This window comes from Hypanus sabinus, chromosome 7 (assembly GCF_030144855.1).
Source record: "Hypanus sabinus isolate sHypSab1 chromosome 7, sHypSab1.hap1, whole genome shotgun sequence".
In the NCBI taxonomy this organism is placed as follows: Eukaryota; Metazoa; Chordata; class Chondrichthyes; order Myliobatiformes; family Dasyatidae; genus Hypanus; species Hypanus sabinus.
Window position 1 is genome coordinate 115,700,360 of NC_082712.1, and position 24,594 is coordinate 115,724,953.

A 24,594-nucleotide genomic window follows, 5' to 3' on the forward strand; every position below is an offset into this window, starting at 1 on the left:
ACTCCACCAGCCTCTGGGTCCAACGCATAATTCTCCATAACTTCCGCCACCTCTAACGGGATCCCACTACCAAGCACATCTTTCCCTCCCCCCCCCCTTTCTGCTTTCCGCAGGGATCGCTCCCTACGCGACTCCCTTGTCCACTCGCCCCCCCCCCCCCCATTCCTTCCCACCGATCTCTCTCCTGGCACTTATCCTTGTAAGCGGAACAAGTGCTACACCTGCCCTTACACTTCCTCCCTCACCACCATTCAGGGCCCCAGACAGTTCTTCCAGGTAAGGCGACACTTCACCTGTGAGTCGGCTGGTGTGGTATACTGCGTCCGGTGCTCCCGGTGAGGTCTTTTATATATTGGTGAGACCCGACGCAGACTGGGAGACCGTTTCGCTGAGCACCTACGCTCTGTCCGCCAGAGAAAGCAGGATCTCCCAGTGGCCACACGTTTTATTTCCACGTCCCATTCCCATTCTGATATGTCTATCCATGGCCTCCTCGACTGTCAAGATGAATCCACACTCAGGTTGGAGGAACAACACCTTATATACCGGCTGGGTAGCCTCCAACCTGATGGCATGAACATTGACTTCTCTAACTTCTGTTAATGCCCCTCCTCCCCTTCCTACCCCATCCCTGACATATTTAGTTGTTTGTTTTTTTTCTCTCTCTGCTCATCACCCTGCCTGTTCTCCATCTCCCTCTGGTGCTCCCCCCTCCCCCTTTCTTTCTCCCGAGGCCTCCCGTCCCATGATCCTTTCCCTTCTCCAGCTCTGTATCCCTTTTGCCAATCACCTTTCCAGCTCTTGGCTTCATCCCACCCCCTCCGGTCTTCTCCTATCATTTCGCATTTCCTCTTCCCCCCCACTACTTTCAAATCTCTTACTACCCTTCCTTTTGGTTAGTCCTGACGAAGGGTCTTGGCCCGAAATGTCGACAGTGCTTCTCCTTATAGATGCTGCCTGGCCTGCTGTGTTCCACCAACATTTTGTGTGTGTTGTTCACAAATTTTTGCTTTGTTTTACGCCTTCTCTTTTGCTTTTACATTATCTTTGACTTCCCCTGTCAGCCACAGTTGTACTATTTTGCTATTTGAATATTTCTTTGTTTTTGGAATTCATCTATCCTGCACCTTCCTCAATTTTCCTAGAAATTTATGCCATTGCTACTCTGCTGCCATCCCTGTCAGCATCTCCTTCTAATTTACTTTGGCCAACTCCTCTCTAATACCACTGCTATTTCTTTTACTCCACTGAAATACCACTACATCAGACTTTACTTTCTACCTATCAAATTTCAGCTTGAACTCAATAACATTGCGATCACTGTCTCCTAAGGGTTCTTTTACATCAAGCTCCCCAATTCCTGCAGTTCATTACCTAACACCCAATCCAGTATAGCTGATCCCCTACTAGGCTCAGTGACAAACTGCTTTAAAAAGCCATCTCAGAGACATTCAACAAACTCACTCTCTTGAGATGAATTTCCAACCTGATTTTCCCTATCGACCTGCATGGTTTCATGAACCATTCAGAAATCCGTTGGCAGAGTGGAAGAAGCTGTTTCTGATTCATCGAGAGTGGGTATTCATGTCTGTACCTCCTTGCAATGAGAAGAGGATGTATCCTGGATGTTGAAGATCCTTAGCGATGGATGTGAGGCACCACCTCTTTAAGGTGACCTCGGTGGTGGGGAGGGTTGTACCCATGAATGTGGGAGTATTTCCAAAGCTTCCCAAGAGGCCTCGTCAGATCTCCAAATTGTTCTCCAATCCCAACCCCCACCCACATTCTCTACTGATCGTATCAACTACTTTCTTAAATCAATCACACCTATTTTTCTAAATTCTGGGGAATGAATTCAAGGGTAATCCATCTTTTTACATTTACCCCTTGAAATCCAAGGGTCCTGCACTGCCTCCAAAGATAAAATGTGTCTCCATTGATTGGCTTATGACATGCTCATATTGCACCTGGGGTGACCTAACTAAGGTTTTATAATGCAGTAGCATAACTTCCACCACATGTAGTCCAGCCTCCTCATGGTCACCATTCTATTATCCTTTGGTATTTTTGAACTACAGTATTTAATGATAGGGTATGACTGGTATTGTCAACATTTATCAGGTCAGTTCTTGAATGAGAGGTCAGAGTACTCTCAATCTTATTGGTGGGTCTGGGTCACATGATCCAAGTGAGATTTCCTTCCATATAGGATATCAGTGATCTACATGAGTATTTACAATAACCTGGTAATATCATGGTTACCATTACTAGCCTTTATAATCCACATCTACTTAAATTAGATATTTAAATTTTCCAGTTACCTCAGCAGGATTTGGACTTGTGCCTCTGCATCAATATTCCAAACATCCAAGGTTGGCACAGTATTGTAATCATTATGCTACCCTTGCTATTTTAACGATTGATGAGCATGAACACCCCAAAGTCTATTTGGATCTTGGCTGCTAGTTTTTCACCATTTAGAAAGCATTCTAAAGTAGTTGGCCTCACATCTGTCTGCATTTAATGCTATCTGTCACAGTTTTGTGCCTTCACAACTCTTTTGGAAATAAAACATACATCCATCTGTGTTGCTTGACAATATTTCCTTTCTTTATCATCAGTAAACTTGGATACATGATTTTCGATTCTTTAACAAAGCTGATTGTAGAACAGCAAGACAGAAACCACTCCATGGTCTCCTATCACTCAGCTTACTAAACAGTTTCAATCAGTTGTATTCAATTCCATGCAACTTTAGCTGACTATCTCTGAATATCAGACCTCACCAAGTGACATCTGGAATTTCATACTAATAATGCACATAGACATTCCATTATCCACCACTTTAATAAACTCTTGGAAGAATCAATTGAATTCATGAAGCATGACCAACCTTTTACAACTCCTGGACTATACTCTCTCTGAACACCGAACATTCTCAAACTATTTGGTCACTATGTTCCATTGCAGATTCTAGAAATTTCCTGTTACCAGATACTGGCACAGCTGATTCATAAATAAAAGCAAGAAAATGCGGATGTTGGAAATCAGCAATAAAAATAGGCTATACCTAGATTACAAAAGGGTTCTGTTGCTGAGAACTGACCGTAAGCTCATTTCTTCATGAGTCATCTGTTCTCTTTATTAACCTATATCATAATGCTCTATGTGTAATCATTCTTACATTTAAGACCAAAAGATATAGGAGCAGAATTAGGCCATTTGGCCCATCAAGTCTGTTCCGCCATTCCATCATGGCTGATCCAATTTTCCTCTCAGACCCAATCACTTGTTTTCTCCCCGTATCCCTTTATGCCCTGAACAATCAAGAATTTATCAACCACAGCCTTAAATATACGTAAATATATGAGAAGCAGGACCTCAAATTTAGTAATCTCGGGAATACTGCCTGTGCCACGTAACAGTGAGTATAGGAATAGAACGAGGTGGAAGATAGATATGTGGCTAAGGGATTGGAGCAATGGCAGGGATACAGATTTCTGGACCATTGCAAACTCTTCTGGGTCAGGTCTGACCTGTACGAAAAGGACAGGTTGCACTTGAATCCAAGGGGGACAAATATCCTGCCAGGGAGGTTTGCTAAGGCTATTGGGGAGAGTTTAAACTAGAATTGCTGGGGGGTAGGAACCAAACTGAAGTGACGGAAGCAAAAGAGGTGGGGTGTGACACTGTTGATCAGAGATAGTGTCATGGCTGCAGAAAAGGAAGAAGTCATGGAGGAGTTGTCTATGGAGTCTCTGTGGGTGGAGGTTAGGAATAGGAAGGAGTGGATAACTCTACTGGGTGTTTTTTATAAACCACCCAATAGTAACAGGGACACCGAGGAGCAGGTAGGGAGCCAGATTCTGGAAAAGAGTAATAATAAAAGGGTGGTTGTGTTGGGAGATTTTAATTCCCCAAATATTGATTGGCATCTCCCTAGAGTGAGGGGTTTAGATGGGGTGGGGTTTGTTAGGTGTGTTCAGGAAGGTTTCTAAACACAATATGTAGATAAGCCTACAAGAGGAGAGGCTGTACTTGATCTGGTATTGGGAAATGAACCTGGTCAGGTGTCAGATCTCTCAGTAGGAGAGCATTTTGGAGACAGTGATCACAATTCTATCTCCTTTACTATAGCATTGGAGAGGGTTAGGAACAGACAAGTTAGGGAAACATTTAATTGGAGTAAAGGGAACTATGAGGCTATCAGGCAGGAACTAGGAAGCATAAATTGGAAACAGAGGTTCTCAGGGAAATGTACTGAAGAAATGTGGCAAATGTTCAGGGGATATTTGTGTGGGTTTCTGAGCAGGTACGTTCCAATGAGACATGGAAAGGATGGTAGGGTACAAGATCTGTGGTGCACAAAGGCTGTTGTAAATCTAGTCAAGAAGAAGAACTTATGAAAGGTTCAAAAAACTTAATGATATGAATCTAGAAGATTATAAGGCTAGCAGGAAGGAGCTTAAGAAAGAAATTAGGCCAGCCAGAAGGGGCCATGAGAAGGCCTTGGCGGATAGGATTAAGGAAAACTCAAAGGCATTCTTCAAGTATGTGAAGAGCAAGAGGATAAGACATGAGGAAATAGGACCAATCAAGTATGGAACCAGAGGAAATAGTGGAGGTACTTAATGAATACTTTGCTTCAATATTCACTACAGAATAGATTCTTGGTGATTGTAGGGATGACTTGCAGTGGACTGAAAAGCTTGAGCATGTAGATATTAAGAAAGAGGATGTGCTGGAGTTTTTGGAAAGCATCAAGTTGGATAAGTCACCGGGACCGTAGGGATGTACCCCAGGCTGCTGTGGGAAGTGATGGAGGAGATTGCTGAGCTTCTGGTGATGATCTATGCATTATCAATGAGGACGGGAGAGGTTCTGGAGGATTGGAGGGTTGCGGGTGTTGTTCCCTTATTCAAGAAAGGGAGTAGGGATAGCCCAGGAAATTATAGACCAGTGAGTCTTACTTCAGTAGCTGGTAAATTGATGGAGAAGATCCTGAGAGGCAGGATTTATGAACATTCTGAGAGGCATAATATGATTAGGAATAGTCAGCATGGCTTTGTCAAAGGCAGGTCATGCCTTACGAGCCTGATTGAATTTGTTGAGGATGTGACTAAGCACATTGATGAAGGTGGAGCCATAGATGTAGTGTATATGAATTTTAGCAAGTCATTTGATAAGGTACCCCATGCAATGCTTATTGAGAAAGTAAGGAGGCATGGGATCCAAGGGAACTTTGCTTTGTGGATCCAGAACTGGCTTGCCGACAGAAGGCAGAGTAGTTGGTTATGGGTCATATTCTGCATGGAGTTCGGTGACCAGTGGGGTGCCTCAGGGATGTGTTCTGGGACCCCTATTCTTCGTGATTTTTATAAATGATCTGGATGAGGAAGTGGAGGGATGGGTTAGTAAATTTGCTGATGACACAAAGGTTGGGAGTGTTGTGGATAGTGTAGAGGGCTGTCAGAGGTTACAGTGGGACATTGATAGGATGCAAAACTAGGCTGAGAAGTGATAGATGGAGTTCAACCCAGATAAGTGTGAGGTGGTTCATTTTGGTAGGTCAAATATGATGGCAGAATATAGTATTAATGGTAAGATTCTTGGCAGTGTGGAGGATCAGAGGGATTTTGGGTCCGAGTCCATAGGATGCTCAAAGCAGCTGCGCAGGTTGGATCTGTGGTTAAGAAGGCATACAGTGCATTGACCTTCATCAATCGTGGAATTGAATTAAGAGCCAAGAGGTAATGTTGCAGCTATATAGGACTCTGGTCAGACCCCACTTGGAGTACTGTGCTCAGTTCTGGTTGCCTCACTACAGGAAGGATGTGGAAACCATAGAAAGGGTGCAGAGGAGATTTACAAGGATGTTGCCTGGATTGGGGAGCATGCCTTATGAGAATACTGTAGGTTGAGTGAACTTGACTTTTTCTCCTTGGAGTGACGGAGGATGAGAGGTGACCTGATAGAGGTGTATAAGATAATGAGAGGCATTGATCATGTGGATCATCAGAGGCTTTTCCCCAGGGCTGAAATGGCTAACATGAGAGGGCATAGTTTTAAGGTGCTTGGAAGTAGGTACAGATCAGATGTCAGGGGTAAGTTTTTTTATACAGAAAATGGTGAGTGTTTGGAATGGGCTGCCGGCGACAGTGGTGGAGGTGGAAACGATAGGGTCTTTTAAGAGACTCCTAGATGGGTACATGGAGCTTAGAAATATAGAGAGCTATGGATAGGGCCTAGGTAGTTCTAGGGTAGGGACATGTTCGGCATAACTTTGTGGGCCAAAGGGCCTGTATTGTGCTATAGGTTTTCTATGTTTCTATGTAATGACTTGGCTTCCACGATGGCCTGTGGCAAAGAATTCCATAGATTTACCACACCCTGGCTGAAGAAATTCCAACTCAACGGTGTTCTAAAAGGACGCCCCTCTATTCTGAGGTTGTGTGCTCTGGGGAAACACCTCTCCACATCCACTCTAACACTGCCTTTCGTCAATCGATAGGTTTCAGTGAGACCTTTCAGGTTCCCAAGAAACTTCTCTCTAGCGAAGGTAACTTCACAGTTCTTGCCCCCTGACATCAGGGACTTACATAATACTGCTAGTGTCTTCCTCAGTGAAGAATGATGCAAAGTACTTATTCAGCTCATCTGCCACTTTGTTTTCCCCTTACTTCCTCTCCAGCATCATTTTCCAGTGGTCCAATGTCCACTCTCACCTGTCTTTTTCCATTGAGTAATAATCAATAATTAAACTAACATATTGTGTCCAGGCATTAATAAAAATCTGAAACATTTTATTGTTATTATTACAACCATGAAAAATGCTTCAAAAATGAATGGGAGAGTAGCATTTCCTTGAGTCAGGGCATTCATAATTCAGGGAGCCATGGATGAGGCAGCATCCACAGAGAGAGTAACAAAGTTAATATTTCTACTCAAAGACTTCCATTAGAATCAGAAAACTGAGAAAAATATGTTTTAAGTTGCTCTAGAGATGAAGATAATGTGAAGACCAAGGTTGAAGAGGTGAGGCAATGCTTACAGTTAATCATAGTTGATCTTCCAGGAGGAGTTTAATTAAAGAGTCAAGAACAAGGTCAGATGGAAAAACAAATTAACAAAAGTAAAATATTGGAACTGTGAGATGCAGAGTAGAGTGCTGCTGGTAGTGTCAAACGGTTGGAGAATGCTGGAAGCTCCTCATCGATCAAGAAGAGAGGAAAGCGGAGCTTTGCTGCAGATGTATTAACTTTCACCAGAACCAGTCAATAAACGGGAAAGGCTGGTTATGTGAAAAGGGTGAAATCAATGTTGAATCCAGATGTGATCTTTTGCCTTGAGAGCCACTGAAAAGATGTGTGCGTAAATTAAGAGCAGAAGGTATTGAAGAAGGTATGTTAGTATGAATTGAAGATTGGCTGTCATAGACAATGGAGTTGGAATCATTGTTCCATTAGGCTAGAAGGTTTGAGTACTGTAAGGATTGGTTCTTGGCCCACAATGGTTTACCGTTTACATCAGTGACCTAGAGGAGGAAAGAAAATGTAAGATTCCCAAGTTTGCCAATGATACAAAAGTAGGCATTAGGGAATATTGTGATGGGGACATTCTGATCCTTTAGAGGGAGATAGATAGACTGAGTGATTGGGCAAAAACCTAGCAAATGGAGTACAAGTGTGAGGCCATGATTTCCACGTGCAATCAAAAGGCAAATATCATCTACATGGAAACTATATATGAGTGAAGTTCGGAGGGACCCAGGTGTTCTGGAACATTAATGAAAGTAGTTAGCAGGCAGGTCCAACAGGAGGTAAATATGCAAACAGCACATTGCTCCTCATTACAAAAGGGATGGTTTTTAAGACTAGTGAGATTTTACTCCAGTTGTAAAGGGTCTTGGTAACTTCGCGCTCAGAATACTATGTACGGTTTTGGCCCCCCCTACCTAATGAAGGGAATACTAGTAGTATTGGGAACTTTAGAGATTCAACAGGCTAATTCTTGAGATGAGTTTTGTCCCATCAGGAGAAGCGAGACATTTTGGGTCTGCATCCATGGGATTTCAAAAGGTCAGGCAGCATTTGTGGAAAGAGAAACAGGGTTATGTTTCATATCAAGGACACTTCGTCAGGACTGGGGAAGAGAGAAAACAGGTTTACGTTAACTCGCAGAAAGGGTGGGTGAAGGATGGATTGAAGTCAGCAGATAAGTTGTAGAGGATTAATGGAGGTAGTTAGAGAGAACATTACGAAATGAAGGAAGCTGGAGAATGAGAACATAGAGGAATGTAGAAGTTGTGAAAACGTAGGGCTGTTGGATATCCCAGCAGGGCTGGAGGTGCTACTGGAGAAAGAAAGCCAATAATATGACAGATGACCCACAGAAGAAATGGCCAGTTTTTGACAGAGACAATGAAAGGAAATTGGGTGAAGTGATTCAATGTCAAGTCTGGAAGGCAATTCAGACAGAAGATGAGATACTATTCCTTTGGGTTATAAGAGTGCAAGAGGTCACAGACAGATCAGTCATAATGGGAATGGGATGTTGGGTTAACATAAGAGGCAGCCCAGCAAGACTGAACATATGTATGTGCTCCACAAAAAAGTCAGCCAGCCTAGAGCAGAAGCCATGATGTGAATTCACCAGATGGGGTAAAGTGCAAGCGAACCGATGCTTTACTTAACAGGACTATCTGGATCTCTCGGTGGCGGAATTGAAAGAACTAGAAGGATAGGAAAAGTATAACTACAGCGAAGAGTTGATCCCGAGTTTAGTGAGACTGTCAGGAAGGACAGGCAGATGACAGGGCAAAATTGAAGTCAGTGGAATGAGCTGCAGTGTGACATGGGGACAAAAGTGAAAAGGGGAATGGATACAAGACTGAAGGTCTTCTATCTGAATGTATGCAGTATACCGAATAAGGAAGATAATCTTGTAGCGCAGTTAGGGATTGGCAGGTAAGGCATTACTGAGTCATGGCTGCAAGAAGATTCTAGTTGGGAGTTTATCATCCAAGAATACATATTGTATCAAAAGGACAGATTGGGAGAATGGGCACAGAGGTAGCAAATGGAATGGTGCCTGCAAGTGTACGATCATGCACTTTCGTAGGAGGAATAAAAGCATGGAATATTTCTGAAGGGGGAGCAAACTCTTCTATCTGAGGTGCAAAGGGATTTGGGAGTCCTCGTGCAGGAATCCCTAAAGGTTAATTTGCAGGTGGAGAGGGAGGCAAATGCAATGTTAGCTTTCATTTCGCGAGGACTAGAACATAAAAGCAAGGGTGTACTGCTGAGGTTTTTATAAGGCATTGCTGAGGCCCCCCTTCGAGCTCTGTCCGCAACTTTGGGTCCCTGATTTAAGAAAGGATGTGCTGTCATTGGAGAGGGAACGAGAATAATTCCGAGAATGAAAGGATCATTGTGAGAGGAGCAATTGATTGCTCCTCCGTCTCCACCGCATCTGCTCTCAGGATGAGGCTTTTCATTCCAGAACTAAGGAGATGTCCTCCTTCTTCAAAGAAAGGGGCTTCCCTTCCTCTACCTCAACGCTGCCCTCAGTCACATATCTTCCATTTCGCATATGTCTGCCCTCACCCCATTGTCGGCCCACCCCACCAGAGATAGGGTTCCTCTTGTCCTCACCTACCAATTCACCAGCCTCCACGCCCAGCACATAATTCTCTATAACCCCACCATCTCCAACGGGATCCCACCACCAAACACATCTCTCCCCCCCCCCCCCCCACTTCTGCTTTCCACAGGAATCACTCCCTACGCAACTCCCTTGCCTATTCAACCCTCTTGGCACTTATCGTTGTAAGTGGAACAAGTGCTACACCTGTCCCTACATTTCCTCCCTCACCACCGTTCAGGGCCCCAAACAGTCCTTCCAGGTGAGGTGACACTTCACCTGTGAGTCTGCTGTATCCAGTGCTCCTGTATATCAGTGAGACCAGACACAGATTGGGAGACCACTTCACAACCACTTATTAAATGCAGGATTTCCCAGCTTTAATTCCACTTCCCATTCTGACATGTCAGTCCTGTACTGTAACCATGCCAGACTGGGTAGCATGAACATCGATTTCCCGAACTTCTGGTAATGCCTCACCCCCAGCTCTCCTTCACCATTCCCCATTACTATTGCCCTCTCTCACCTTACCTGCCCATCACCTCACTCTGGTTCTCCTCCCCTTTTCCTGTATCTCTCCCAGCTCTTACTTCACCGCTCCCGGTTTCACCTGTCGCCTCGTGATTCTCTCCTCCCCATCTTCTCATTTTTTTCTCCAGTCCTGCCGAAGGGTCTCGGCCCTAAATGTCGACTATACTTTTTATCACAGACGCTGCCTGGCCTGCTGAGTTCCTCCAGCGTTATGTTGGTGTTCAGGAAAAAAAAAGGCAGCGTTTCAGAGGCACTTTGAGCCAGGGATATATAGCACGAAGTTACACAGAAGAGTAATTTCTAGTGAAGCCAGAAAATTTAAAGAGGGCACCAGTCAGTTTCAAGGGCGAGTGGAACAGAGCACAGGCCTTGGGGAATCAGATATTTGATCTTTAGTGTTTGGTCAATAAATACTTGGGGTGTGGAGTTACCCACTCAGAAGAGATTGCATTGTGCGCAAATTAGATATAGGTAAATTTAAAACCTGGTGTTTTTCAAGCAGGGCAGTTTGCCCCCTGAATTGAGGAACCAGCGGAGCTCGCCGCCAAACCAGGAAGTGGAGCGAACGTGTTTTTTTAGGAAGCGGGGTGCGCGAGTTCAACCTTTCCGCTTCCTGCAGAGGTTAAACCTGGACAAAAGTCCGAATGATTCGCAGCAGACCTGCAGGCACCGAAGAAGAGCTTTAACCGGAGGCCGAGGAGCGGGAAGAGCCGAGCCCTTGCAGATCGATACATTGTTTCTGGTTTATCCGACACAAGGTTGCAGCCGGGCGCCGACCCGACACCTCGTCCCACTCTCTCCGGTACCGAGCTGCTGCCGCCAGAGGCCCGGGACCGATGGCGAGCGGCCCCGGCCACAGGGGCGCAGACGAGCCCGCTCCGGACGGCTTGTGCGACGTGTGCGAGCCGGACGAGGCGCAGCCCGCACTCAAGGTGTGCGACGCCTGCAACCTGTCCTTCTGCCAGAACCATGCCCGGCAGCACGACGAGAAAACGGACCCGCACCGCCACCAGCTCCGGGACTACCAGAAGGCCCCGCCGGCAGAGGCTCCGCAGCCGCCGGCCGAAGACGACGCGAACCGGGGCGAAAGGAGAAAATGCGTGGATCACGACCAGGAGGTCACACTCTACTGCAAAGACGACGAGAAGATCATCTGCGTGCTGTGTGCCGTGGGCCCCCACAGTGAGCACCAGCTCATTACACTGGACGAAGCCTACTTGGCCGTGAGAGTAAGTTTTGTAAGTCTAGGGTGTTGGGGGGTGTGACCGTAGGGGGATGATAGGCCCGTCGTTTGTTTACACAGGAGACTTGGGAGGTTGCAAATTGTTTCTCCGTAGGTCCTTCAGCCTCCTGGAGACTCTGTCCTCCCATTCGACAGGATTACTACTGGTCATCCATCTCTACACCAGACTCCCCCGATGTCTGGGCCCTCTGCACAATGGAGGCTGATATTGTCCAAATAGCATGATCAATCCATCACCTGGATCCCGTGTCCTGCATCCTCTTGGCATAGTTCGTCCTGCTGCCCCATCAGACCATTTCACTGCATCTTGTCCCTCCTCTGCTTGGCAAACCCCTAGCTCTTCACACTCCTACCCTCCAAACACACACCACCTCATTGATCATAAACAGAGCAGAGAATGATAGGTTTCAGGATATTCAAGGAACCAAGAGATATGAGGTCAGCCCATGAAATTAGTGTTAAAATGGGGGAATCAGCTGTGATCCGTTGAATGGGCTTAAGGAGCTGAGTGATCTACCTGGTCCTTTCTGAGAAAGTACTTGCTGCAGAAGCCACCAGTCCCGTGAATATTTTATCAATTATCACCAGTGATCTCCAAGGTTCACTGGCACTACCAGAATATAACTGGAGGTCAAGCAGGGTTGTGGTAAAATGGCCGATAAAATTTATTGCAAGGTATTGCATTTCGGCTGGACCAACCAGCTTCTACACAGTGAGCCAGGTCTTGTACAATGAACGGTGGGGTGCTGGAGAATAAAGAGATCTTGGAATACAGGTCCATAATTTATTGACAGGTAGATAGGGTCGTAAAGAAAACCCATTGGCCTTCATAGATCAAAGTATTGAGTACAGGAGATGAACTTGTATAAGACATTGGTGAGGCCTAATTTGGAGTATTGTGTACAGTTTTGGTCACCTACCTACAGGAAAGATGTAAATAAGGTTGAAAGACTATAGAGAAAATTTACAAGGATATTGCCAGGACGGGAGTTATAAGGAAAGATTGAATATTTGGATTTTATTCCTTGTAGCATAGAAGATTGAGGGGAGATTTGATAGAGGTATACAAAACTATGAGAGTATAGGGTAAATGCAAGCAGGCTTTTTTCCACTGAGTTTGGGTGGGATGACAACTAGAGGTCATGGGTTAAGGGTGAAAGGTGAAACATTTAAAGGGAACATGATGGGAAACTTCTTCGCTCAGAGGGTGGTGAGAGTGTGGAATGAGCTGCCAATGCAAGTGGTGGATGCGATTTCAATTTCAACATCAGAGAAGTTTGGGATAGGCATATGGATGGGAGGGGTATGGGGGCTATGGTACTGGTGATGGGAGTAGGCAGTTTACATAGTTTGGCATGGACTAGATGGGCTGATGGGCCTTTTTCTGTGCGGTACTTTTCTGTGACTCTAAGTGGAATTGGATGGACATTAAATGGAAGTGTGAAATATAACATGTTATATTTATGTAGCACCTTGTAAGACCTTCCAGGACATCTGACAGGAGTGTTATAAAATTCACATTAGGAGATTAGGTTTGGACTTCAGTAGCAATGTTCCCAGTGCTGGAATCCTGAACATCCAGAATGGGATAGTCGAGGATTGGGGTGGACAGTCGAGTACAGGACATTGGGCTGGAGTTAGGGAAGAGGCAGTTAAGTTAACAAGTTACTGAAGCAGGAGCCAGTGCAGACCGGAGAACTGGAGGGTGTGAGTTAAAGCAGATGCCTACAAGTGACTTGACGCAGGTGGGGGTCAGGAAAGCATTGAAGTCACCAGACAAAAGCAGGGGCAGAGGTGGGTACTTTATCAGAGAATTTAAACAAATTATCAATATATGAGTCTCCCTCTGACCCATGCCTGACTTCAGATAGCCTGCCTAATGGGCCAGTGTATTACCTTTGCCAAAGAGAAACTAGGAAAAGCTGGAGCAGGAGTCAGCTACTCAGTCCCCAGGTCAACTTCACCAATTGTGACTACTTCTGTATCTCCACACTGTATTCCCATACTTTCTTCTTATCCGCCGATAGCTTTCCATACTACATCCTGTAGTACCCACCTTCCACTCTGGAAAAAATACCACCTTTCAGTTTTCCATCTGTCACATAGTTTTTGTTCCTGCCAATGTAATACCCTCAATCATGAATCGTGTATTTTAATCTTTGCACTCACCTCTGTCATGGGATTTTATTGAAGACCTCCTTTAAAAAAAAATCTACATTTCCCCTTCCCCCTTATCGATTGGTCAGTCAGATCTTCAGAAACTCCAAGAGCAAACATGAGGAAATCTGCAGATGCTGGAAATTGAAGCAACGCACACAAAATGCTGGTGGAACGCAGCAGGCCAGGCAGCATCTACAGGAAGAAGCACTGTCGATGTCTCGGCCCAAAACGTCGACAGTGCTTCTCCTTATAGATGCTGTCTGGCCTGCTGTGTTCCACCAGCATTTTGTGTGTGTTGTTTCAGAAACTCCAGTATGTTTTGTAAAACAAACACAGAATACTTGCAATTTTGTAATGAAATGCCTTGAGTCTGCTTAAAATCAAAACCACATTGCCTTCCCACATCCTTTTCATTGTCTAGGTAACATAATTTAAGAAGACTTTCCATTATGTGACTCCTATCCTGATGTGTGGAAAATCCTGCTAGTGAAGTAACAATAGATCATAGCTACTTTGGTAGAAAATGTGGCTGCCAGTTTAAAGCTAATTAGGAAACTGCCATGTGATGATGATAATACACTGTTTTATATTGAATGTTGAGTAAAACAAAGGATTGAGATGTTTGAAATGAATGTAAAACCCTGTAATTTAGCACCATTTACACTGCATTTATCCTGACTGTCACGCAGGGCCTTGCTTCAATTAAAGGAATAGATGACTTTGTGTTAAAAGTTGAGTAGTTTTCTGAGAAACGTGACAGGAAGAGCAACAAGAGCAGTCTCCTGCTTAAGCTGCTGTAAGGTCAGAAAATGAGAAATTGAAAAAAAACGTTGGAGCTTTGAGACTTGGTGGAAAAACCCCATCAGGTCCAAGCAATGGTTTAGAGAGTCATTATTCATGGAAACAGGTCAAACTGACCATCAGTGAGGACTCTCACCATCCGGGACGTGCCTTCATCTCTTTGTTGCCATTAGGGAGGGACAGGACCCTGAGGAGACGTACTCAATGTTTTAGGAACAGCTTCTTCCCTTCCACCATCAGATTTCTGAATGGACCACGAACCCATGGGTGCCACCTCACTATCATTCTCTTTTTGTGCTGATCATTTTTGTAGATTTCCCAGTATAACTTAGTTTTTAAGTGTATTGCACTGTTCGTTGCTGCGGTTTCACAACGTGTCATAATAATAAACCAGTCATAATAAACCTGACCCTGACTCGTTTACAATACTCTAGGTTTATTTTCATCATGCCACATTGTCTTTAATTGCTCCGCCCCCCCCCCCCCCCATTTAAACCACTACCCTATCCACCAAGTCCATTAAAATGGAGAGTTAACCTAGTTCTGGGGTGGGAGGGAACTAGAACACGTGGAAGAAGCTTGTGTGGTCACAGAAGACTTGTGTGCACAGCAGCAGAGGTCGGAATTGAAGCCCGGTCACTGGCAGTGAGGTGGAGGCTGTGCCACTATGCTTTAATAATTTCCAGACTTATTTAACAATTCTAATTTAACCTCTGCGTAGTGGGATTCAGTCTCACTCAGAAAACTCCCCGCCCTTCCTTCAGGCAGCTGTTCTGCACAGGGAGCAGAGGGAAGCACTGTCCTGGGGGGGAGATCTGCCAAAAGGGAAAGAGGTTGGCTGGTGAAAGGAGATGTGTCAATTGCTCAGCAGGGCCATGATCCCCTTGATAATCTTCAAGCATCTTGTACACATTCTGCACGCATGTTTGAGAGTATATCAGACATTCCACCTCTCCCGGAAGTTTTGGCAGTCTCCCGCATATTGATAGCGGCTCCCTGACGCCCGCAAATTATATACAATATCCCAGAAATTGAATATTTTGAGAGTGAGAGGGAGCATCCTGATTGGTCTCTCTTCGTGCTAAGTAGACCAATCAGTTTTCTCTGTGGGCGGGCTTTGCAGTCAACCTCAAAAATAATGACAGTGTTGCTCACTGCACTGTTTGCAACAGTGACTTTTCTATTGCCCACGGTGGGTTAAATCACTGTTGAGGCGAGTTTAACAGGTGCCATTCGTTCATCAGCATAGCTAACGTTATTTAAACTAGCTGACTCGTGCTAAGGATGTCCTACGTGATGAGGCCAAACTCCCTGTAGACTTGTAATAGAATAAGAAAAGCCAACTGCATGATAATATAATGTAAGTACATATTTTAATGTCACATTTTCTGCATATACCCGACTTGGTTTACAGATTAGACAAAATCACTAAACAAAGTATTACATACACCCTTGGAGGTTGTCCGGGGGGTGGGGGGTGCTACCTCCCTGAAATGAGCTTTTGCAGGTGGGATGTCTGGTATATGTACAATATGCGAAAGTGGTCAACTTAAGATACCTCTGTACTTGTCCGTTTGTCCAGTACACTCCTTCTCACTTATACAATTGAATCAGAATCAGGTTTATTATCACTAACATGAAATTGTTTTTTTTGCAGTAGCAATACAGTACAAACTCATAGCAAAGTATAGCATAGAACCAGGCCCTTCAGCCCATCTAGTCCATGCTGAAATAAAATTGAAAGAACCAGGAATAACAAGGTGGTGTTCAGACATCTGATAATGGAGGGGGAAAGGCAGTTCTTAAACCTCAGGGTCCTATAGCTCCTCCCTGATGGTAGTAAGAAGAAGGGAGCAAGTCCTGGAGGATGAGGGTCCGATTAATGGATGCCGCCTTCTTGAGGCATTGCCTTTTGAAGGTATCCACAATGGTGGGGTGGGTTGTGCCTGTGATGGAACTGGTTGAGTTTTCAACCCTCAGCAGCCTCTTGCGATTCTGTGCAAAACAGGGAGAGATGCAGCCTGTCAGAATGTTTAACCCACTGTATATCTATACAAGTTTGCAAGTCTTTGGAGACATACCAGATTTTCTCAAGTCCCTAACAATGTGATGGGCCCAGGTTAGATCCCCTGGGACGCAGATACCCAAGAACTTGAAGCTGTTCCCCCTTTCTACCACCGACCACTCAATGGAAGTATGTTCTCACGTCTTCCCCTTCCTTAGATCCAGTTCCTTGGTCTCTCTGATGTTTGTGCCATGTTGTTCTTCTTGTTACACCACTCAAGCAGCCAAACTATTTCACTCCTGTACACGTAGAAGAGTCATAGAAACTACTGCACGGAAACAGGCCCTTCGGCCCATCTAGTCCATGCCAAGCCATTTAAGCTGCCTAGTTCCATCAACCTGTCTTCAGACCATAGTCCTCCATACCCTTCTCATCCAAATAACTATCCAAACTTCCCTTAAATGTTGAAATTAAAATTGCAACTACCCTCGAGTGAAGAAGTTTCCCTTCATGTTCCCTTTAAACTTTTTACCTTTCACCCTTAATCCATGACCTCTAGTTGTAGTCTCACCCAACCTAAGTGGAAAAAGCCTGTTTGTATTTACCCTATCTATACCCCTCATAATTTTGTATACCTCTATAAATCTCTCAAACCTTTTTGGGAATAAAGTCCTGACCTATTCAATCTTTCCTTATACCTCAGGTTCTCCAGACCCAGCAACATCCTTGTAAATTTTCTCTGTACTCTTTCAATCTTATTTACATCTTTCCCGTAGGTAGGTGACCAGAACTGCACACAATATTTCAAATTAGGCCTCACCAACATCTTATACAATGTCACATAACATTCCAACATAACTTCATTGATATCTGAAATTTCACTAACTGCAATTGTTAGACCATTCCAATATTGGGCAATTCATATTTGCATCCAGAACTGTGCTGGGTGTCACTGGGGTTGTGGCAAGTCCACTGGAGATTTGGCCATGTACTTCTCAATTAGGAGAGGAAATGACCAGGGACCCTGCTGTTTCTTGCTGTTTGATGCCCTCGATTGGATGAGCAGCATTGGATATCAGCAATGATCTCCAGAATGTAATTTAATAATATCCTCAAACCTCATTTGAAAAGAAGAATGAGAAGGCAACAAGAGGCATCAAAGAGGGTTGCACGGTTGATGTTGGTTTTAATGAGGCATTTGAGTTCAGTAGTTCAATTAGATTCCATGGGTGCAAAGTGAAAGTGGCAAATTGGATTCAAAATCAACTCAGTAATGGGAAACCAAGGTAAATGATCTTTAGTTGCTTTAATGATGATTACTAATTTGGTATTATTAGCAAGGACTATATATTCCAGAACTGGGGTTGGGAGGGAGGTACCAAATTAGAAACTGTTGAAAGTGCATCAGGTTAGGTAGCATCCATGGAAAAAGGAGGTTGAATTTGACTTGCCAAACTGAAAAACTATTTTGCATTCTGCTGAAAGACCACAGGTGTGAAATATTCATGCTTTGTTGGTGTTTCCATCAACCCTGGGCACAGAATATGCAGCAGTGACTTTTGGTGGGACAATTAATCACGGCAACAATACACCACTCACTGCTTCTACACATAATTACCAACTCGTCTGTTTTGCCGCTCAGTAAGTTTATACCTGATTTCCGGCTGATTTCCATACCGTTTTTGTTTCATCCTTGCTTTTCTTGACTAATGAAAATCTGTCGGTCTTGGAGTCATAGTGTGGACACAGTCCTTCTGCCTAACTCTTCTAATATGCCCATTTCAGCCAGTTTCATGTGCCTGTGTTTGAAGTATATCCCTATAAGCTTGTCATATCCATGTACCCGAATAAATGTTAGATCTAAAATTAATAAATTACCTAGCTTCAATTGTTATTTGGAATAGAGTGCAAAATTTTGACCATTTTTTAAAAAATCTAGATTTGTTTCCTGAGTTCACCCTTACAAGGTTTTAGTTTTTAGACCAAGATCTCAGCCCTAGAGACAGAAATCTGCAGACTCTGGGCAAAAAAACAGAGATTACTTGAAGCATTCAGCAGCCTCTGAGGGTTTAGAAATAGATTGGACATTTTGAGTTACAGTGAAGGTAGAGGGATTATGTAACAATTGCCTCAAAGACCAGCAGTTGAGGACAAGAGGGAAAAAAATCAAATTGAGACAACAGAATAGGCATATCAGTGCAGGGAGGGGAAAAAAGAAGTGGTTATCTAATATTAAGTCCTGGAGATTCTAGTATACCCAGCTCTGGTGTATTTCTCAAGCATGGCTGGAAGCAAAAGAGAGAAGGAGATTAAATTGCAAGACCACTGGATGTTCAGGGTGGTTTCTGCGGTCTGCACAGAGGTGTTCTGCAAAGCAGTCGCCCAAGCTCTGCTTGTTTTCTCCTTTGCAGATGAGGCCACATTGTGACACCGAAGAAGTGAATTGCTGTTTCACCTAGCAGGAACGTTTAGGTCTGGGGATGCTGAAGAGGTAAAAGGGAAGGGATTCACCTCCTGTGGTTACATTAGACAGTACCGTAAGAAGAGGAGTGGTTGGTGGAGAGTCAGACCACAAGGAATATGCCTCATCTGTCACTGGCTACATCTCTAGATGTGTAGACGATGCGGTACCTCAAGAATGGTCATCTCATGGCTCATTCAGAAGCCCTGACTGAACGCACAGGTGCACTCTGTACTAAAAAGTTAGAACACTCCTGCAGTTCTGGAGACAGTACAGCTCTCAGAGCAGTCAGGAGGAACTTCATGTTGGGCATCAGGAGGACAAGGACCACCTACTGCAGAAGAAATATCAACAGCTGTCCGATAACAATCCCCGGTGTATCAGGAGTATTCTTACACAAGGAAAACCAGTGTCGACTGTAGCAGAGACGTCTCCCTCCCTGATGCTATAAACAACGTCTATTCACGCTTCAAGGCATACAACATGATGCCAGCCACGAAAACTATCCCCCTCCCATGACCCCCTGTAACAGCAGACGCAAGAAGGACTCTGCTGGGAGTCAACCTCTGTAAGGCATCCAGGCCGGGCACCATCCCAGGCCAAGTGGTCAGGGAGTGTGCTCATGGATGTCTTCAACACTTCGCTCATCACATTCTTCAAATCAGCCATCGTCATCCCTGTACCAAAGAACCCCACACCTTCAGAATGGTGGCACTGCCGTCAATCATCAAGAAGGGTTTTCAGTGGCTGGTAATAGCACACGTCAAAAACTCTATAACAGGTGCCGTAACATCTGTCATTCACCTGGCCCTGACACACCCAGAAAACAAGGACACTTATGTCAGAATGCTGTTTCTGGATTTCAGTTCGGCATTCAACACTGTTGTCCCACAGACCTTGGTGAACAAACTCCTACTCCTCGAACTAATCACCACTGTATAACTGGGGGTTGGACTTCCTAACCTACAAACCTCAGATTGTCAAGATGTACAACTGCTTCTTCCTCCCCGTCATCCTCAGTGTGGCTGTTCTCCATTGCTGCACACTCTGCTCACACGTGACTGCACTGTCAAACACCCGATTAATCGCATTGTCGAGTTCGCCGATGACACGACAGTGGTGGGGCTGATCAGCAACAACGATGAGACGGCCTACAGAGAGGAGGTGGAAGAGCTTGAGGCCTGGTTCCAAGCAAGTAACCTTCTCGGCAATGTCAGCAAGACAGAGGAGATGGTTATTGACTTCAGGAGAACTCGCACCACTCACACCCCTCTTGACATTGGTGGCACAGCAGTGGAGACTGTGAGCAGTTTCAAACTCCTGGGAGTGCGCATCTCACACAGTTTCTCGTGGCCCCAGAAACATTCAACACAATCAGGAAATCTCGCCAACGTCTCTGCTTTCTGATGAGGCTAAAGAGCGTGTCTACTGGAATCTTGTAAAGCGGACCAGTGTTGTGAAAGAACTGTATAGTTGAATCCCATTGGTTATGGTCAAATCAATGGAGCTTGATGTCTTTGAGTGTGTAGCATGGTGTGGTGGAAGGTGAGAACAAGGTGATCCCTTGTTTTGGTTGAGAGCAGAAGTGCTGGAAATAACAGGGGTGCATTTGGGCATTCTGCCAACTATGGTCGAGCAGAGATCACAGTTGAAGAAGGAAGACATCTGTAAGTCACTGTTGCAGAAAGTAGAGCAGGTGGAACAAAGGTGAAGAATCTGGGACAATGGAATGAAGCCTTTGGAGAATGTCTAGCCAGTTATGCCATGGAAGTCCATGAGCTAAGAATGGACATTCTTCACTAACCTATCCCATGAGTTGGCGCTGTCAAGAAAAGGCAGAGTCAGAATGGAACGTGAAGGTGAGAACAAGAGGGAAATTGTCAGCATGGGTAATGGACTGTTTGAATTCTGTATAAGGACACAAAGCACCCACTGATCGTCTACATAATGCAAGAAGAGTTGAGGGAGGAGCTGTAGAGGGGCTGAAACAAGGAGCTTGTTCTTGACTTTCTGATCAGTGATAATAATTTCATACTTTCAGCTATTCAGTCCTCTGAATATCTTGAACCTTTTTAAAAAATCATTTCTTAGAATTAACACGTTGGCCTTTGAGATGATATGTATCAATTAATGTTTTTCTCGTACTGTTAGAGAGGAGACATTTCTGATGCTGGTCACAGTCACCATCACCAAGCAGATGACAACTATGTGTCTCCCACTGAGTGCTTGTTAATACATAGTATTAAAAGCCAAATAATCACTTCTTTTATCAAAGGCATGTAGAGTCTTGTACGTTGTCTGCTTTTCTTGGGTCTGAGCCTAATGTCTGTGGGAGGAACCTTGAACCAAGATCCCCTGCAGACAACAGGCTGAGCAGGGTGGGAGTTAGAAATGATACAATGCTCAGGTCGCACACTCCTAAAGTTCCTGAAGTTCACAATGGGACATTCCTCTTGGCTAACCTTTCGATGTAACCTTTTTATCTTGGCTTTAGTTTAATAAAGGGAAAACATACACACAAGGTCAGTTACCATCTGTGAAAAGTCATGTGAGTGAGGGAATTGAAGACTGTCTAAAATAGAGGATTTTTAAATATAAGGGGCTTTTTCTATTGGCTTGTATATTGGTGGGGGGGTGGGTGGGTGAAGGTGTGGTGGGTCCCTAACTACAGATTGGAAAACAAGCTGAGAGGCAATCAAATCATTGTAATGCAGAGGGAGCCATTCAGTCCTTTAAGCCAATAGTGGTTCTCTGAAAGAAGAACATTGCAGTCAGGCACTTCAACACGTATCCTACAGCCCTGCAGCATTTTCCCTCAGTTTGAAAGCTGACATTGACTTTCATCTTTTCAGACCATGAGTATCTCGCCATGCTATCCTTGACTGAAAGGGTGAGGGATGTGGATTGAATACATTCAATAGGATGTCGATTGAGTGGGATAGATAATTAAAAAAACAAAAAATTGCAGGTTTATGGAGAAGGAGGAATGTGATGGGGCTCATTTAAAGAGCCCATTGAGATGTGCTGGGTTTAATTTTAACCTGCAGCCCCATAAAATTCTAATGCTTTGGATGTAACTATTCATCCAATGTCTTAAAATAGCACTGATTCTGTGGAAGTATTCTCAGCAAATCTCTCTGTATGGGTAAAAACTGGAGCAATGTTTCATTGCTGCAGATAATACCATAGGAGCTGATAAGGCATCATTATAAGATGCATTACATCAAAGACCAGTTGAAAAGTAACTTCTTAAAGAATTTTCGTTGGAGGAAGTAAATAGAAAAGGCTGGAAATAGTCAGCAGGTCTGCCAGCTGATGTGGATGAATAAAAGTAATTCTCTTTCTCCCCAGATGCTGCTCTCCTCCCGTTTTCTGGTTGCATTTCAGATTTCCTGTATCTCCAGGAGTTTGATTTTTCATGAATAGATGGATCCTTTAACCCACAAATACTGGAGTAAACATGAAGCACGTTTGGAACATCGCATAATGTTTTTGGGAAATAGCTCAATTGCTTCAGTTTTTGAACTGAGTGTGGGAAAGTAACAGTGGAAGGGTATGGACAGCTTATGAAATACTAAGGCAAAAGGAGGTGAAAAATAGCATGGCGATACAGACGGAATAATATGAGTTATAACAGCTATCAGTTCTTTCAACTCTGCGGGATTGAGTTTGGCCTCAGTTGCCAACACTCTCTCAGACTTGGATAAATGTGGATACAAGTCTGCCTCACAAAATGAACGTAATCTATAACAGCATTGTAGAGCTACTCCTAACGAGCCCATGCTGCTGTTAGAGGCACAGGCACAGTGAATTACCTTGTGTGATGCACCCTCTAATCGATCCAGTGATACTGTTCAAAAAAAGTCAAAGAAATTTATTCAGTCCTTTATTAGGAACTAGCAAAACCTTGAAGCAATGAAACTTCTGAAACTAAAATTAGCGATATTAATGTGCTTAAGCAAAGCTACAGCCTGGGCAACTGGTCTGGCTGTCCACTCATGATTTGCCTCTCCAAGTGGAATCTAGAAAGTTGGTGCTTGAGTTCATTGGTCCCTTTAAGATCATGAGGAAAGTAATCCCAGTGGCTTACACCTTGCAGCTCCCCAAGACCCTAAAGACCAACCCCACCTTCCACATCTCCAAGTTAAAACCAGTCTGCACCAGCCCCTCCACCTCCGCCGTCACCCAGGTTTATCGAGGGAGAACAGGTCTTCAGGGTGAAAAGACTTTTGGACTCGCATCCTGTTCGAGCTGTTCGGCAATACCTGGTGGACTGGGAGGGATTCGAACTGAAGGAAAGGTGCTGGGTGCCAGAAAGAAACATCCTGGATCTGACTCATCCACAATTACCATCACCACCTCTCCGAGTAACCAGGCCTATCAGGAGTAGGCAGAAGGGGGAGTTCATGTTACAGGATGCTCCCAACACACTGGCTTCTGAGATTTAAATGCTCTAACTTTCCAGAGTACGGATAGCTATTGCAGCCTTTTTAAGGGCTTAGGACATTCTCGTTAATTGATGATTATATTTTGGGTGCCAAGAACTTAGTATTTAAGGAACACCTGAACATAGGTTCAGTGTTCAAGTGTAAGCCTACTCGTGATTTCGATTAGTGTTTGTTTTGTGCTCAGTTTCTCGCTCCTGTTTGAGACCGTGACTCGATCCCAGCCTCAGATACTCCAGCATTTGAGTCCAAGCCAATCTCGTCAAGGACTCTCAACTGAGAGTAAACAATATTCAATTGCTTCCTCTTCTGACTAAGAAATAAGAGCAAGATTTTAAATCTTATGAATCCAGGCCACGGGTTCCCTCAAATGAGTCCAAGATGAGAAGTGATGAATAATATGTGTAACAGCGTCCAACTTCTCTTCAATCTGCATGACATTCATTGTGACAATCTCCTTGAATTCTGGATCATTTTGCAGTTCTTCAGAACAACTGGAGTTCACAGGCCATTCAGTTTCAGGATCAAAAAGATGGCGAGGCGAGATCCTGACACCCAAATCTTATTCTTAAGAAAGGCCTTCACCTTCAACTCTCTAGAGGCAAGTTTGATTGAAGTATTCACATACCTCCATTAAGATACCTGTGAGACTGGAAGAATTTCCGAAACTCGTTTAGAGACATTGATTCAGAACCTGGAGGTTTCATTCGTAATGTACTTCAGCAGAGAAGTACTATCAGTCCAAAAAATGGAATCCTGAAGCTGCATGTGTAACTCCTTCCTCCACAATGTGTCTGTACGGCTTGCCATCGTAGCAGAAATGAGCTCCATACAACAGATGGGAAGTGTCTTCAACAGAGTCCATAATAAAAGCACTGTGCACCTGCACACCAGTGTCATGCAACAGTAGGCAAGTCACTACTTCATTTCTATCTTCACGCACATCTGTAAAATGGTGTAACTGCTACAGCAACTTCACCAAAATTCAAGGGTTTCAAACATCCACTGTAGCCACCTTGAAGTCTTCCAGTTGGCAAAATTCTTCCAGCCAACTTGTTCTGTCTTGAGCAACTGTTGTAGTCATTCCAACCAAGCCCTCTCTTGCATGGGATTTGTAGATACTTAAAGGATGATAGATGAACTACCTGTGGAGATGATCCCTCTTCTGGTGAACAGTCTATCCTGGATCGTGATCTTAAAATTTTAAAGTATCTGACTGAGCACGCCATTGTACACCTAGTACTCTGTCCACCAAAGAAATCCAAATCCAAATCCTTCAGTGTGAAATCCTTCTTAACCTCTTCCT

At 44.2% G+C, this 24,594-nt stretch overlaps 1 protein-coding gene across 1 annotated transcript in view; it reads left to right on the top strand.

Moving 5' to 3' along the window:
* Nucleotides 1-10,791: 10,791 nt before the first annotated feature.
* Nucleotides 10,792-24,594, top strand: part of trim44 (tripartite motif containing 44) — a 95,629-nt gene continuing 81,826 nt past the window's right edge. The window contains exon 1 of the mRNA XM_059975434.1: nucleotides 10,792-11,402. Coding sequence (XP_059831417.1) covers nucleotides 11,010-11,402 — 393 coding nt within the window. The 5' untranslated portion in view covers nucleotides 10,792-11,009. The remainder of the gene's footprint in view (nucleotides 11,403-24,594) is intronic.